Genomic DNA, 16,053 nt, shown 5'->3' on the forward strand with positions numbered 1-16,053 from the left:
GTGCCATACACGTTTCCGAGAATTTTACAAAGTTTAACTTATCTCGCCCTCCCGATAGCTCCCTGGGGTAGGTACCTCATTCCCACTCAGGAGCTGGGGAAACAGAAACACAGAGAGGTGACTCACCCGCCCAAGGCCACAGAGAGAACCAGGGACAGAGCTGTTTTGAGCCCAGGCAGGCAGCCCTGGAGTCAGTGACTGCATCACTGAGCCCCCCAGTAACGGGTGGGTACCGTGTTAGTTTCCTGTGGCCGCCGCGACACGTTAACGCACACTTGGTGGCTTCAAACGACAGAATTTATTTTCTCACAGTTGTGGAGGCCGGAAGTCCAAAATCAAAGTTCAGCAAGCACTGCAGGCCCTTGGGGAGCATGCTTCCTGCCTCTTCCAGCTTCTGGTGGCTCCAGGGGTTCCTCGGCTTGTGGCCACATCACTCCCATCCGTGTCTTTGTCTCCTCTGTGTGTCTCTGTGTCTTCTCTTCTGGCTCCTATAAGGACCCTTGTCGTTGGATGTAGGGGCCACCTTAATCCAGGGTGATCGCATCTGGAGATCTAATTATATCCACAAAGACCCTTATTCCAAATAAGGTCATATTCTGAGGTTCTGGTGAACATATCTTTTGGGGACCACCATTCAACCCACTACAATATCTTATTATTATGCCCATTTTACAGTTATGGAAACTAAGGCCAGGAGAGGTGGGGTCACACAGATGTTGAGTGTCAGGCAGGCGCTTGCACTGGGTCTGCCCTCTTGACGTGCACCATCTCCCCCCTCCCAGGTGAACGGTGTGGACATGAAGCTGCCCGTGGTGCTGGACCAGGGCCGGGTCCGCGCCTCCAAGCACGGCTCTGACGTCATAATCGAGACTGACTTTGGCCTGCGTGTGGCCTACGACCTTGTGTACAATGTGCGGGTCACCGTCCCCGGCAACTACCATAGGCAGCTGTGCGGCCTGTGCGGGGACTACAACGGCGACCCCAAGGATGACTTCCAGAAGCCCGACGGCTCGCAGGCGAGCGACCCCAAAGATTTCGGCAACTCCTGGGAGGAGAAGGTGCCCGACTCTCCCTGTGTGCCACCGCCCCCCTGCGAGGAGGACTGCGACCCAGGCACGTGTAAACCCGAGCTGCAGGACAAGTACAAGCAGGAGAAGTTCTGTGGGCTCCTCGCCAGCCCCACTGGGCCGCTGGCTGCCTGCCACAAGCTCCTGGATCCCCAGGGTCCCTTGGAAGATTGTGTCTTTGATCTCTGCCTGGGTGGCGGGGACGAGAGCATCCTATGCAACAACATTCACGCCTATGTGAGCGCTTGCCAGGCGGCTGGAGGCCACGTCGAGCCCTGGAGGACCGAATCTTTCTGTCGTGAGTGAGGGGCAGACAGCAGGGGACACTCGGGGGCAGGGAGAGGGGAAGGTCAGGCCCTGCAGCCCCTCCCTTCTGGGGGCTCTGACTGGCACCCCCTGTTTGCAGCGCTGCCGTGCCCTCCCAACAGCCACTATGAGGTCTGTGCAGACACCTGCTCCGTGGGCTGCGCGGCCCTCAGTGCCCCCTCACAGTGTCCGGATAGCTGTGCTGAAGGCTGCCAGTGTGACCCTGGCTTCCTCAACAATGGCCAGACCTGCGTGCCCATCCAGGAATGCGGCTGCTACCACAACGGTGCCTACTACGAGGTAGGGACCCAGCCATCCTCATCCTGGACCCCCCTCCCACAGCCCATCGGCCCCACAGCCTTGTCCACTGGCCTCCCGCATGTCTCTCCCACCCACCCCGAGGCCCCACCGTGGTCTCATTTGTCGTCTCCCACCTGGCTCCCTTGGGTCCCCCGTCCCCCCGGCAGTGGGAAAGACCTTTCTAAATATGACCACGGGTCATGCAACCTTAAGCCCTCCCTGGCTCCCAGGTCGAGTTTTGGCTTTGTAATCCAGGTCCAGACTCTTCTCCATTACACCAGCGGCTCCCTCCCTGTGCTGCTCTCTCCCACCCTCTCGCTTACGCCTTTGCCTCTGATCTGAGTGTGTGTCTAAGGTCGGTCTCCCTCAAAGGGCTGTGGGCTCCCTGAGGGCAGGGACCCTCTGCTGTTCTCCTCATCAGAATAATAATAGTAATAACAGCAAATAGGGAGATGGCACTTACCATGTGCTGGCTGCTGCTTCAAGCGTTATACGTACAAGATATATGCATTACATATATAGAGACAATACAATATACCTACTTGTAGATATATACGCATTGCAATATACATATATATTGCATTATATATATACACTTTTTATTATGGAAATTCTTAAGTGTGCAAAAGTCAAGAGAACAGTATAATAAACTTCCACGTCCCTGTCACTCAGCTTCGAAAATAATCATCATTTTCCCAGTCTTGTTTCATTTCTGCCTCCGTCTCCTCCCCAGTCTGGACTGTTTACGGGAAATCCTTTTTCGCTTCACCTGTACTTTGTACGTCTTATGGGCTCAAGTATACTTTCCTAGGTAGGAGCTGTTATTATCTGCAACGTACAGATGGTGAAACTGAGGCATAAAGAGGTTAAGTCATCTGTGCAGAGGGATACAGTTTGGAAATAGCAGAAACAGGCCTCAGACCCGGCCGTCTGCTCCAGAGCACTGTTTCTCCTATACAGCACGTGTTTCATCGATATTTTGGATAAAGGAATGAGTAAATGAATGAAAGTGAATGAATGAATGAGTGAATTGGACCCCAAGGCCATCCCGTGCCTTAGTTTCAAAGACAAGGGGCCACTCTGCTGAAAGATGTCCCTTTCATGTCCTCCCGACCCCTCTGTGCCTGGGACACCGGAGATGCTGGCGTCAGCTCCCACCCTGATGGCTGTGCCCTCTGTCCCCACAGCCGGGGCAGACGGTGCTCATCGACAGCTGCCAGCAGCAGTGTACGTGCCACGCTGGAGGAAGCATGGTGTGCCAGGCCCACAGCTGCAAGCCGGGGCAGGTGTGCGAGCCATTGGAAGGCGTCTTGAGCTGCGTCACCAAAGGTGCTGGGCTGGGGCAGGGGGCCGGGGTGGCTGACAACAGAGGACAGGGACTGTGGAGCTGAGGGTGGCGTGACTGGATCTTCACGATGGGAGGCGCAGAGGACTAAGGATTGAGGTCTCAGACCTGGGGACCCCTGGGCTGGGAGGCAGCAACCCTTATAGTGGAATCCAGGCTTCAGGGCAGATGTCAGAGACCCTCAGCATAAGGCAGGGTCAGGCAAATTTTTTCTCTAAATGGCCAGATGATAAATATTTACACTTGCAGGCCGTATGGTCTCGGTCACAACTACTCAGCTCTGCCATTGTGGCATGAAATCAGCATAGGCTGTGTAAGTGAGGGAGCGTGGCTCTGATGAAACTTATAAGAGGCAGCCTCGGTGCCATCGTTTGCTGACCACTGGTGTGTGGGAATAGGCTCGGGGCTTCAGACGCCATCCCAAGGGGTAGGGAGACTGGGACCCCCAGGACAGGAGCAGAAAGCAGAGTTCTGAGGTCTCAGGCAGAGACCCCGCCAAGGCCAGGGTCTTGGATACAGGGCTCTCCTCAATAGGGATCAGTCTCAGACATGGGACCCCCCCAGATTAAGTCAAAGACACAGAGCCGCCCCCCAGAACTGGTTTCTTAGGGTGAAGGGCAGAGAATAATTAATTCCCTTATTACGATAAGAGAAGCGGACCTCCAGGACTGAGAGGTGGGGGACTGAGACCCTCCGAGCCGAGGGGCAGGATAAGAGGGACTCCAAGGGTTGGGGGTACACCGGTCAGGGTCCAACCAGGAGACAGAAACCACACAGTAGCTTGAGTAAGGAAAGTTTAATAGAAAAAATTCTTTACTTGAAATAGAGGATTATCTACAAAGGGGTAAAAAGAATGTGACAGGACACAAGAAAAGCAGATGCAGGGAGCAGTCGCTGCCCCTCGGGCTACAGAAGGAAGGAGGGAATTGGGAAGAGGGGCCCCACCCCACGGCTGAGAGGCCCATCTCCCTGGAGGCAGAGAGGTTGTGCAGGCTGGAGCTGGTGCTGGGGAAACCCCCACTGGGGTGCTGGCGAAGCTCACTGAGAAGCCGCCCGGCAGGGCGCCCGAGTGACTCACTGGGAAGCCAGCTGGGGCCGGTGGACCTCAGGGAGTGGGTGTCCCACGTGCCCCACGCCCCATGGGCCAGCAGGAGCCAGGGAGCAGAGGCCCTGGGAGTCCCTTCCTCCTGCAGTGACTCTCCAGCGCCCTCTAATGACCAAGCCGAACTATGAGTGGGTTTGGAGCTCAGAGGCAATCAACAGAAAAACAGCACCGGAGGAGAGAAGGGAGTTTTAAGGCTGGGGTCTTGGACGTAGGGGTTTCAAACATTGCAGTCACTGATAGAGTGGCCCCAGGAACAGAGTTGTGGAGAAAGCGACCCTCGAAGGTAGGGCAGAAATGAGATCCCCAAGGCAGGGTCTCCGATGCAGTAATCCCGGCGTTGGAGTCTTACGTGGCCATGAGGCTTAAGATACGGAGTCCTCAGGGTCAGGGTCTCGAGTGTTGGGACTTCTGGGGTTAGGTTCTTGCCAGAAAGTTCCTCCAGCACCTTGGTCTTGGGTACAGAGACTTCCAGGACCTGGGTCTCAGATGTGGTGGCCCCCGGGAGGCTGGGAGCTCAGGCTTGGGAAACCCGGGGCCCAGGTCTAGAGCACAGGGAATTCTGGGGCTGTGGATGCCCTCAGGGATGCCCTCTGGGCTGGCATCATAGAGGTGCAGACCCCTGGGGCTCTGGTCTCAGACCTGGGTTCCCTGGGGCTGAGATTTCAAGCAAGGGGACCCCGAGGCTGGGTGCTGATGCAGGGCCTCTAGGCTGGGGTTCCGGCTGGAAGGACCTGGGAGCCTGGGTCTCCGATGTGGGGACCTTTGATGGGGTCTTAGACACAGTCCTCCACAGGGTGTGAATTTCAAACATGGGGCCCCCCAGGGCCTGGTCTCAGAAACAGCAAACTGCAGGGGGTCTGGGATTCAGAGTGAGGACCCTGGAATCTGGCCTCACCCATGGCAGCCCTCAGAGCCAGTATCCCTGGCACAGACTGACGCAGATGCTGGGGAGCAGCCGGCCTTCTGCTGGGCAGCCCCTCAAAGTCCTGTCTCCTCCACCCCCAGACCCATGCCAAGATGTGAACTGTCGGCCACAGGAGACGTGCCAGGAGAAGGATGGCCAGGCCATTTGCGTGCCCAACTATGAGGTCACGTGCTGGCTGTGGGGTGACCCACACTACCACTCCTTCGATGGCCGGAACTTTGACTTCCAGGGCACCTGCAACTACGTACTGGTGACCACCGACTGCCCTGGGGTCAGCGCCCAGGGCCTGCCACCCTTCACCGTCACCACCAAGAATGAGAACCGGGGCAACCCTGCTGTATCCTACGTGAGGCTAGTCACTGTGGCTGCCCTCGGCACCAACATCTCCATCCACAAAGGCGAGATCGGCAAAGTCCGGGTGAGTCCCGTGGAATGGTCCCCTGAGCCCCCCTCACCCCCCACCCAGGAGGGGTTTTGCCGGCCATAGTTAGGAGCTCAATGCGCTCTGTCTTTGTCTAGGCCTGAAACAAAAGGGCAGCAAAAACAACAATAATTACAGCAAAAACATCACCCCTCTGTTGGGAATTAAGCGAACCTAGGCCTTTGCTAAGGGCTTGACCATAGCACTTCAGAATTTGCCTTTGTGGAGACCTGAGTTTGAATCCAGGCTCTCCTGAGCCGTGTGATGTTGGGCACATGACTTTACGTGGTGGGCCTCCTCATCGGTGAAACTGGGATCCGCAGGCCCTGCCCCGCAGGGAGGCGGCGTCTGTCAAGGGCCTGGCTGACCGGGTGAGCCCCCGTGAATGTTTGTGAGGAAACAAATGAGAGGCCCAGAGGCTCCGACGTGGAGCAAAATTCCGGGAGGTGGAGAGAGAGAGAGAGAGAGAGAAAGAGACACGGGCCCTTCTTCCTGCCCAGGGTCATGGAGATGCAAATCAATGGCAGCTCACAGGGAGAGAGTGAGGTGTGGAACAACAAGGGGGCACTCACTAAATGATGGTGAGGAGAGGAAGAGATGTCCAGACCCTCAGGGATGCATAGGGAACGAGGAGGGAGGGAGGAAGTGAGTGAGAGAGACACAGGGAAAGAGCCAGAGAGATGGGCCGAGATCAAGAGAGACCCAGAAAGTAAGTCCACACACACAGATGCAGACAGAGGGAGAGAGTGCACGAGAGAGGGAGACCCAGAGAGAGACGGAGGGAGACGGAGATCAAGAGAGACACCCAGAGGGCCAGCCCTGTGGCCCAGTAGTTAAGTTTTGTGTTTTTTTTTTTTGAGGAAGATCAGCCCTGAGCTAACATCTGCCAATCCTCCTCTTTTTGCTGAGGAAGCCTGGCCCTGAGCTAACATCCGTGCCCATCTTCCTCTACTTTATATGTGGGATGCCTACCACAGCATGGCATGCCAAGCGGTGCCGTGTCCGCACCCGGGATCCGAAGCAGCGAACCCCGGGCCGCTGAGAAGCGGAACGTGCGCACTTAACCGCTGCGTCAGCAGGCCGGCCCCACCCAGTGGTTAAGTTTCAGCGCTCCACTTTGGTGGCCCGGGGTTCACCAGTTCAGATCCCAGGCGTGGACCTGTGCACCGCCCCTCAAGCCACGCCGTGGCAGCTTCCCACATGGAGGAACTAGAATGACTTGCAACTAGAATACACAACTATGTACTGGGGCTTTGGAGAGAAGGAAAGCAAAAAAAGAGGAAGATTGGCAACAGATGTTAGCTCAGGGCCAATCTTCCTCACAAAAAAAAAGTGAGAGGCTAAGTTCATGCACTCTGCTTCGGTGGCCCAGGGTTTGCCGGTTCAGATCCCGGGTATGGACCTATGCACCACTTATCAAGCCATGCTGTGACAGGTGTCCCACATATAAAGTAGAGGAAGATGGGCACGGATGTTAGCTCAGGGCCAGTCTCCCTCAAAAAAATAAAATAACATAAAATTTAAAAAGAGAGAGAGAGAACCAGAAAAAGAAGCAGTGTGAGGTCTCAGCCCCCAAGTCCTGGACTAGAGCACATGTTTATGTTTGTCAAATGGCTATACAACCGTCAGTGGTAAGGAAGGCCTTGGCAGCTCCCAGCCATGGCAGGACAAGAGCAGGGGCCTGTCCACCTTGAGTGACCTCTTTTTGCCTCCTTTCCTCCCTTCCCCCAGGTGAACGGTGTGCTAACAGCGTTGCCTGTCTCCGTGGCTGGTGGGCGCCTCTCGGTGACCCACGGCGCATCAAAAGCGGTGCTAACAACTGACTTTGGGCTGACGGTCACCTATGACTGGGATTGGCGAGTGGAGGTGACGCTGCCCAGTAGCTATGACAGCGCAGTGTGTGGGCTCTGCGGGAACATGGACCGCAACCCCAGCAATGACCAAGCCTTCCCCAACGGCACGCTGGCTCCCTCGATACCCGTCTGGGGCGGCAGCTGGAGAGTCCCAGACTGGGACCCACTCTGCTGGCACGAATGTCAGGGGTCCTGCCCGACATGTCCCGAGGACCAGCTGGACCTATACGAGGGCCCTGGCTTCTGTGGCCCCCTGGCCCCTGGCTCAGGAGGCCCCTTCGCCGCCTGCCATGCCCACGTGGCCCCGGAGACCTTCTTCAAGGGCTGCGTTCTGGATGTCTGCCTGGGCGGTGGGGTCTATGACATCCTGTGCCAGGCTCTGGCTGCCTATGCTGCCGCCTGCCAGGCCGCTGGAATTGTCATCAAGGACTGGAGGGAGCAGACCGACTGCAGTGAGTATCAGGGGAGCGGAGCAGGAGCTGGGGGCCGGGTCCTGTCCCTGTGGGGCTGCTGGGGTTTCAATCCAGTCCTTCCGGTCCCCCCCCCCTCAGTCTGTCCCTCTAAGTCTCTCTCTCTGGCTCCTCCCACCCTATGGTCAGACCCCACCCCCTGACACCATTCTCTCTCTTTCTCTCCCTCCCACTCCTTCATCCACCTGCAGTGATGCCCTGCCCTGAGAACAGCCACTACGAGCTCTGTGGCCCACCCTGCCCGGCCAGCTGCCCGTCCCCCACGCCCCCCACCACCACAGCCCTGTGTGAGGGCCCCTGCACCGAGGGCTGCCAGTGTGACTCGGGCTTCGTGTTCAGTGCCGACCGCTGCGTTCCCCTGGATGGCGGCTGCGGCTGCTGGGCCAACGGCGTCTACCACGAGGCAGGCAGCGAGTTCTGGGCGGATGCCACTTGCTCCCAGCGGTGCCACTGCGGGCCTGGCGGTGGCTCGCTGATCTGCAAGCCTGCCAGCTGTGGGCTAGGTGAACAGTGTGCCCTGCTGCCCTCGGGCCAGTATGGCTGCCAGCCTGTCAGCACAGCTGAATGTCAGGCCTGGGGCGACCCCCATTACACCACCCTGGACGGGCACCGATTCGACTTCCAGGGCAGCTGCGAGTACCTGCTGAGTGCACCCTGCCACGCACCCCCCGCGGGAGCTGAGAACTTCACGGTCACTGTAACCAATGAGCACCGGGGCAGCCAGGCTGTCAGCTACACCCGAAGCGTCACCCTGCACATCTACGGCCACAGGCTGACCCTCAGCGCCCAGTGGCCCCGGAAGCTGCAGGTGAGGGGTCTGTGGGCCAGGCAGGAGCACGTGCTGGCCCTGGGGTTGCCTGGGACAGGGAGGGGTCTGCCATTGCCCTGATTACCTTTCACAGGTTAGCGCGGGCATGATGCAGGGGTTCAGAGTACAGGCCTCGGAGCTCGGTGGCTTGGAGCAGCGGCTTCCCCATCTCTGAGCTTTAGTTTATTCCTCTGTCAAATGGGTCTGAGAAAAGCGCCTGCTTCAGAGGGTACAGTGAGGAGCCAGTGACTCTGTGTCTATAGATGCTCATTATTATTATTACTGCTATTATTATTACAAGGGCGGAGGTCACGTGCTCAGGGTTCCATCGCCCCTCCGCCGCCCACCCCGGGAGGTAGTGGAGCCCGGATTCGAGCCGGTGTCCCCGCCGATCACTACCCCCAGCCCCACCCCCGCGCCCGCAGGTGGACGGCGAGTTCGTGGCGCTGCCCTTCCAGCCGGACTCGCGCCTGAGCGCGTACGTGAGCGGCGCGGACGTGGTGTTGACCGCGGCCGCCGGGCTCTCGCTGGCTTTCGACGGGGACAGCAACGTGCGCCTGCGCGTGTCTTCGGCCTACGCGGGCGCCCTCTGCGGCCTGTGCGGGAACTACAACCGGGACCCAGCCGACGACCTGACGGCGGTGGGCGGGGACCCGAGCGGCTGGCAGGTGGGCGGCGCCGCGGGCTGCGGGGAGTGCGTGCCCGGGCCGTGCCCGGAGCCCTGCACGCCCGAGGAGCAGAAGCCTTTCGGCGGTCCCGACGCCTGCGGCGTGATCTCGGCCACGGACGGCCCGCTGGCGCCCTGCCACTCCCTCGTGCCGCCCGCGGAGTACTTCCAGGCCTGCTTGCTGGACGCCTGCCAGGCTCAGGGCCATCCCGGGGCCCTCTGCCCCGCGGTGGCCGCCTACGTGGCCCTCTGCCAGGCCGCTGGGGCCCAGCTCGGCGAGTGGAGGCGGCCGGACTTCTGTCGTGAGTACCGATGCGTGCATGCACGGTCCGCACACTGGGGGTTCCCCGCCGCCCCCTTCCCGGGACTCTGAGACAAGAGCCTGCTCCCGCTCCGTGGGGCTTAGTCACCACCCTGCATCCCGTGAGCCAGACGTCTCCTGTCAAAGAAACACCTTTGCGTTCTCACACTGAAATACACCAGGTCACATAGTATGCAGTGGGACACACTCGGATACACCGGGTCAGAAACCCTGGGTCCAGTCCGCTGTTGGGGATTCATGCGGCTCAGAGATCCTGGGCTGGGGCGGCTAACCCTGTCACAGGTACACAGCGAGATGCCCCTGGTCAACTAGATTCTGTCAGGTACCCCTGTTCAGAGAGACCTGGTGAGTCACACCCAGCCCGATGCCCCTAGACTGTCACACAGTGAAATACACAGGGTCAGATAGAATTGGTCCGATAACCTCAGACGGGGACTCCTTTGGTTAGATTTGCACTGAGACACACCTGGGCAGAGGTGCCCAGGTAGAATCATAACCCTGACTTAGCCACAGGCCGATACATACCGGTTCATGGTCAGATGGTCCCAGCAGGTCCATTTAGGCTGATCTCCTCTGTTAGATTTATCCTGTCGGCTGCATCTATGAGATACACAGGGTCAGAGTCACACACTGATACAGACCCTGTCAGAGGCTACAGGTCAGACGTCCACAGCCAGGCACACTCAGACAGGTTCATACCCCAAGATATATCCAGCCTCACACCCCAGTCGGATTCGGACACAGCTGGTTTTAATCCTGCATCTCTTGGTCAGATCCACATGGTCAAATTCGCCCATTCAGTCACTTGATCTTTAGAAATGCTCCATCCGATTGACACGCAGCCTGGCCAGAGAGACCTGGTACCCAGCTCCCACCCTAACCCCCCTGGCACATGTAGGGGATCAGATACCCGGCTCAGATCCCTGGGCACACTCACTCATGGAGTATTTTCAGGCAGAACATACAGATTCACTAGGCAGGTTCTCGCAGCGTGCCTCCCCCTGTCTCCCACCCTCACTCCTGCCTGGCTCATTCCCGTCTTGTCCCCACAGACGTCCAGTGCCCTGCCCACAGCCACTACGAGCTCTGCGGGAACTCCTGCCCTGTGAGCTGCCCCAGCCTCTCGGTGCCTGAGGACTGTGAGCCCACCTGCCGTGAGGGCTGCGTCTGCGATGCCGGCTTCGTGCTCAGCGGTGACAGCTGCGTGCCCGTGGGCCAGTGTGGCTGCCTGTACGACGGCCGCTACTACCCCCTGGGCGAGGCCTTCTACCCCGGCCCTGAGTGCGAGCGGCGCTGTGAGTGTGGACAGGGCGGCCTCGTCAGCTGCCAGGAGGGCGCGGCCTGCAGGCCCTACGAGGAGTGCCGGATAGAGGACGGTGTCCAGGCCTGTCACCCTACAGGCTGTGGCCGCTGCCTGGCCAATGGGGGCATCCACTACGTCACCCTCGATGGACGTGTCTATGACCTGCATGGCTCCTGCTCCTACGTCTTGGCCCAAGTCTGCCATCCGCAGCCTGGGGACGAGGACTTTGCCATCGTGCTTGAGAAGAATGAGGCCGGAGATCCCCAAAGCCTGCTGGTTATCGTGGCTGACCAGGTTGTGGGCCTGGCTCAGGGGCCTCAGGTAGGTGGACATGGCCCTGCCCTGAAGGTCTGAAGGGGTAACCCGCCACCCTGGGGGTTTTGAGGGAGATGTGACCCCACCCCAAAGGGACTGAGAGGGACACAGATCTGTCTTGGGGATCTGAGGAGGACACAGCCCTGCTCTGGGGTGTCTGTGGGGACATGGCCTACCCTGGGGGTTTGAGAGGGACATGGCCCCACCCCAAGGGGACTGAGAGGGACACAGCTCCACCCTGAGAATCTGAGGGGACTGCCTTACCTGTGGTCCTGTGAGTCCTGACCCCCTCCTAACCCTGTCACCCAGGTCACTGTGGACGGCGAGGCCGTGACCCTGCCTGTGGCTGTGGGGGCCGTGCGGGTGACCGCCGAGGGCCGGAACATGGTTCTGCAGACGACCAAGGGGCTGCGGCTTCTCTTCGATGGCAATGCCCACATCCTCATATCTGTCCCCAGCCCCTTCCGCGGCCGGCTCTGTGGCCTCTGTGGGAACTTCAATGGCAACTGGAGCGACGACTTTGTCCTGCCCAGTGGCACCGTGGCCCCCAGCGTGGAGGCCTTCGGAGCCGCATGGCGGGCACCCAGGTCCCTCCAGGGCTGCGGCGAGGGCTGCGGGCCGCAGGGCTGCCCGGTGTGCCTGGCCCAGGAGACGGCAGCCTATGAGAGCACCGAGGCCTGCGGGCGCCTCCGGGACCCCGAGGGCCCCTTCGCGGGCTGCCACGCCGAGCTGAGCCCCTCCGAGTACTTCCGCCAGTGCGTGTACGACCTGTGCGCCCACAAGGGTGACAGGGCCTTCCTGTGCAGCAGCATGGCGGCCTACACGGCAGCCTGCCAGGCGGCCGGCAGTGCCGTGACGTCGTGGAGGACAGACAGCTTCTGCCGTGAGTGTCCCTGTGCCCTCAAGGGACTCCAGAGCAGGCTTAGGGGGGTGCCCTCTGGCCTGCTGACTGGCCCTTCTCAGACCCCTTTCAGGGGCCCGCTGTCCTGAACCCTCCAATGCAGCTCTTCCTCAGGGCTCATCCTGGACCCTTTCTGTGGGGACCCGGGAGGGCGCGTCCAGTGGGTCAGAGGCTCAACCACAGAGCCTGAGTCTGTGGCTCCCCCAGACCTCCCAGAGTGAGACCACCATCCCCTGTGATCCTCCAGGACAAGGCTGCAGCCCCTCAGACCCCCAGCCCAGGGCTGTTCCCCTCAGAGACCCCTGGTTAGGGGTATCTGTTTCCTTCAAACCCCCATGGCGGGGCCACGTCCCCTCAGGCTCTCTAAGGCAGTGGCCCCTCATCCCCCGGGGCAGGGCTGTGTCCCTTTCTCTGTCCTCAGGGTGGGACCCACGTCCAGGGCCATCGTCCACCTCCACAGCCTTAGATTTGTCCTCAGTGCTGACAGTGGACACTGTCTGTCTCCAGCTCTGACCTCTCTCTTGACTGCCAGCCTCAGGGGTCCAGTGGCCTCCTGGACACTTTCGCTTGGTGTCCTTAGGGTCCCTCACACCTGCTGTGTCCCCATATGACACCGGCATTTCACCCCAAATCTCATCCTCTTATTCCTGGATGCTGGTCCTCATCTCTGGGCAGCCGAACCCTCCACCAATGGCTCAGCCAGAGCCCAGGGCCCGCCCCCCCCACTGCCGGTCCTCACAGCTCCCTGTTTTGCCCCACTCCGGCCCCAAACCCTCTGCTTGTGCTTCCCCCATCCTGGTCCTCACCACCCTGTCTGTAGGTCCCCAGTGCAGCCCTGATCACGCTGGGACGTCACTGTCTGTCCGCTGGTATGAGCTCCGTAGGGCAGGGCCTGCGTCTGTCTTCATGGCTTATGTCCCCAGCACCGCCAGCCTTCTCACTAGTGGGCGCCCATGTGACACCACCCGCCCCCTCTCCCTGCAGCGCTCGAGTGCCCCGCACACAGCCACTACTCCGTCTGCACGCGCTCCTGCCGGGGCTCCTGCGCCGCCCTCTCTGGCCTCACGGGCTGCACCAGCCGCTGCTTTGAGGGCTGTGAGTGTGACGACCGCTTCCTGCTGTCCGACGGTGTCTGCATCCCCATCCAGGACTGCGGCTGCACCCATGGTGGCCGATACCTGCCGGTGAGCCGGGGCTGGAGGTGGGCAGGGAGGGTGGAGGAGCTTAGCGGGGACTCGGAGCTGCTGCGCGACCCCCTCAAGGGGAGGACAGAGGAGCTGCCACTATTTCCCACCTGTGGCTCAACGCTGGGCATGTCCCCGTATTAGATTCCTGTGGCTGCTGTGACAGATGATCATCAACTGTGTGGCTTAAAACGAGCAATTTATTCTCCCACAGTTCTGGAGGCCAGACGTCAGAAATCAGTATCACTGGGCCAAAATCAAGGAGTCCGCAGGGCCCCACTCCTTCTAGGGGCTCTAGGGGAGAAGCCATTCCTTGCCTCTCCCAGCTTCTGGTGGCTGCTGGCATTCCTTGGCTTGTGGCCGCATCACTCTAGTTTCTGCTTCCGTGTGACATTTCCCCTCCTCATCTGTGTGACGTAAAATTTCTCTCTGCCTCCCCCTTATAAAGATACATGTGGCTGCATTTAAGGCCCACCCAGATAATCCAGGATAATCTCTCCATCTCAAGATTTTTAATTTAATCACATCTATAATCACCCTTTTTCCGTATAGGGTGACATGTACTGGTTGCAGGCACTGAGAGCTGTATCTTGGGAGGGGCATCATTCGGCCTATCACAGTCCCCTCCCTGAGCCGCGTTTACCTCATCTTGGGCCGTAAGTGTCTGAGGACCGGGTGTGGCTGTGCATGAAATGCACCCGCTGGGCACTGGACCTCGCCCTCCACATTCATCACGCTCAGTAAAAAGAATAGCAAGTTACAACAGCGCAGCGTTAGCTCAGCTAACAATCGTGTAATAATGTGAATTCCAAGTTAATAGTTGACTTTTTTTGTTGTTATTTTTTGAGCTCTTTCCAGGCACCCAGTTTGTTACAGATGTTAATTCCCTTCATAATCACGACAGTCCTATGAGATGGGTGCTGTTGTTATTTTCCCCGTTTTACGGATCAGGAAAGTGCGACAAAGGGAAGTCAGCCCTAGGCTCCGCATTAGCCAGGAGTGATGGGGATTCACACCCCAGCAGCCTTGGGCACACCCTCTGAACTGCGACGTGTCCCACTTCTTCAAAAGCATATTTCTCAAATCAAGGAAAGGTAGCTAACCACACCCCATCCTCATTCGGCCCAGTTTTATTCATGGCAAAGAGGTGGGCTGGAGGGTCTGGCATTCCAGGATTTCTGGGGAAGGAGATGCCAAACTTCTGCTCCTTCCTTCCAATCTCACCGCCTCCAGGAAACCCTCCTTGATCCCTGAGGCTGGGTTAGGTGTCTCCTCTGGGCTCCGACAATCCCTGGGCCTCCCCAGCACAGCCCTCACCACTCTGGCCGTGCGAGAAGGTTTCCTATCGGGAGTCGCTGCCGAGTCGCTCTGCGTGGCTCCAGAGGGTTGAAGGCCACCACGCCCCCCTCACCCGGCCCCTTTCTTTGCGCAGGTGAACTCCTCCCTGCTGAGCTCAGACTGCAGCGAGCGCTGTTCCTGTTCCGCCAGCGCCGGCCTGACGTGTCAGGCGGCCGGCTGCCTGCTAGGCCGCGTGTGTGATGTTCAGAGTGGCGTCCGAGACTGCTGGGTCCGCCAGGGTCTCTGTTCCCTCTCCGTGGGTGCCAACCTCACCACCTTCGACGGGGCCCGCAGTGCCATCGGCTCCTCCGGCGTTTATGAGGTCTCTTCCCGCTGCCCGGGACTACGGGCGACCGTCCCCTGGTACCGTGTGCTCGCTGGCGTCTGGCCCTGCCATGGCAAAGATAAAGCTGTAGGCCAGGCCCACATCTTCTTCCAGGACGGGCTGGTGACTGTGACCCCAAACAACGGCGTGTGGGTAAGCCTGGGCACAGGGGGCTGTCTCCTCTGGGCTTTGTTCTTCCCGTTGCAGTGTCCCTGCCTTCCTGGCTGCCTGTCTGGCTTGCTGTCTGTTTTTGTGATCCAGATCTCTGCAGTTTGGTCTCTGGATTTGTATTTGTCTCAATATCTCCAGCTTAGTCCCTCTGTTCTGGCTGAGTTGTTGAGGAGCAAAAACACACTCAAGTAACTTAGTAGTTTTGATATTAGTATTAATCAAGACTCTATTGGTTGCAGGTAGAAGAAAACCAAATTCAGATTGCCTTAAACAAAAATGAATTTATTGCCCCACATAACTAGAAAAATCCAAGGATGGAGCCTCAGGAATGGCTGGATCCAGGTGCCCTGGCAGTATTATCTGGATTTGTACCTCTATCTTTTAGACTTGCTGTTCACCCAATCAGCTTCATTCTCAGACAGGCTTTCCCCTCACAGGGACAGAGACAACCCCCAGCTGCCCCATCCTGCCACTTAGCTACCTCAGCAGGAAGTGGTCCAACCAAAGCCCCAGGATTATTTCTGACTGGGCTAGTTTGGGTCACATACCCACCTGTGGAGCAAATCCCTGTGACCTTAGGGATGGAATGCTGACCATCCCCAAGACCGCCCCAGGGTTCAGTGACTCACTAAGAGGACTCGCAGGACTGAGCGTATCATCATGCTTTGGGTAAGATTTATTACACTGGAAGGAAACAGAGGAGAATCAGCAGCAGGAAAAAGTACAGGGAGACCAGGTAAGGCTTCCAAGCCCTCTCCCCATGGAGTCACCCAGGACGTGCTTAACACCTCCCACAGTAAGTTGTGACAAAACGTGTGGACTCTCTGCCGGGGAAGCTCATTAGAGACTCAGCGCCCAGGGTTCTCGTGGGGGGCTGGTCCCGTGGGCACCCTCTGCCTCCGGCATACCGAAATTTCAGACTCCGGA

General features: G+C 58.8%; 1 protein-coding gene across 1 annotated transcript in view; it reads left to right on the forward strand.

Annotated features, from left to right (window-relative positions):
- FCGBP (Fc gamma binding protein) overlaps window positions 1-16,053 on the forward strand; it is a 40,004-nt gene that overhangs the window by 20,590 nt on the left and 3,361 nt on the right. The window contains 11 exon segments of the mRNA XM_046680735.1: window positions 783-1,365; window positions 1,474-1,673; window positions 2,861-3,002; window positions 5,129-5,466; window positions 7,201-7,774; window positions 7,984-8,600; window positions 9,026-9,569; window positions 10,642-11,213; window positions 11,517-12,090; window positions 13,093-13,292; window positions 14,725-15,108. Coding sequence (XP_046536691.1) covers window positions 783-1,365; window positions 1,474-1,673; window positions 2,861-3,002; window positions 5,129-5,466; window positions 7,201-7,774; window positions 7,984-8,600; window positions 9,026-9,569; window positions 10,642-11,213; window positions 11,517-12,090; window positions 13,093-13,292; window positions 14,725-15,108 — 4,728 coding nt within the window.

This window comes from Equus quagga, chromosome 13 (genome assembly GCF_021613505.1).
Source record: "Equus quagga isolate Etosha38 chromosome 13, UCLA_HA_Equagga_1.0, whole genome shotgun sequence".
NCBI classification, from domain to species: domain Eukaryota; kingdom Metazoa; phylum Chordata; class Mammalia; order Perissodactyla; family Equidae; genus Equus; species Equus quagga.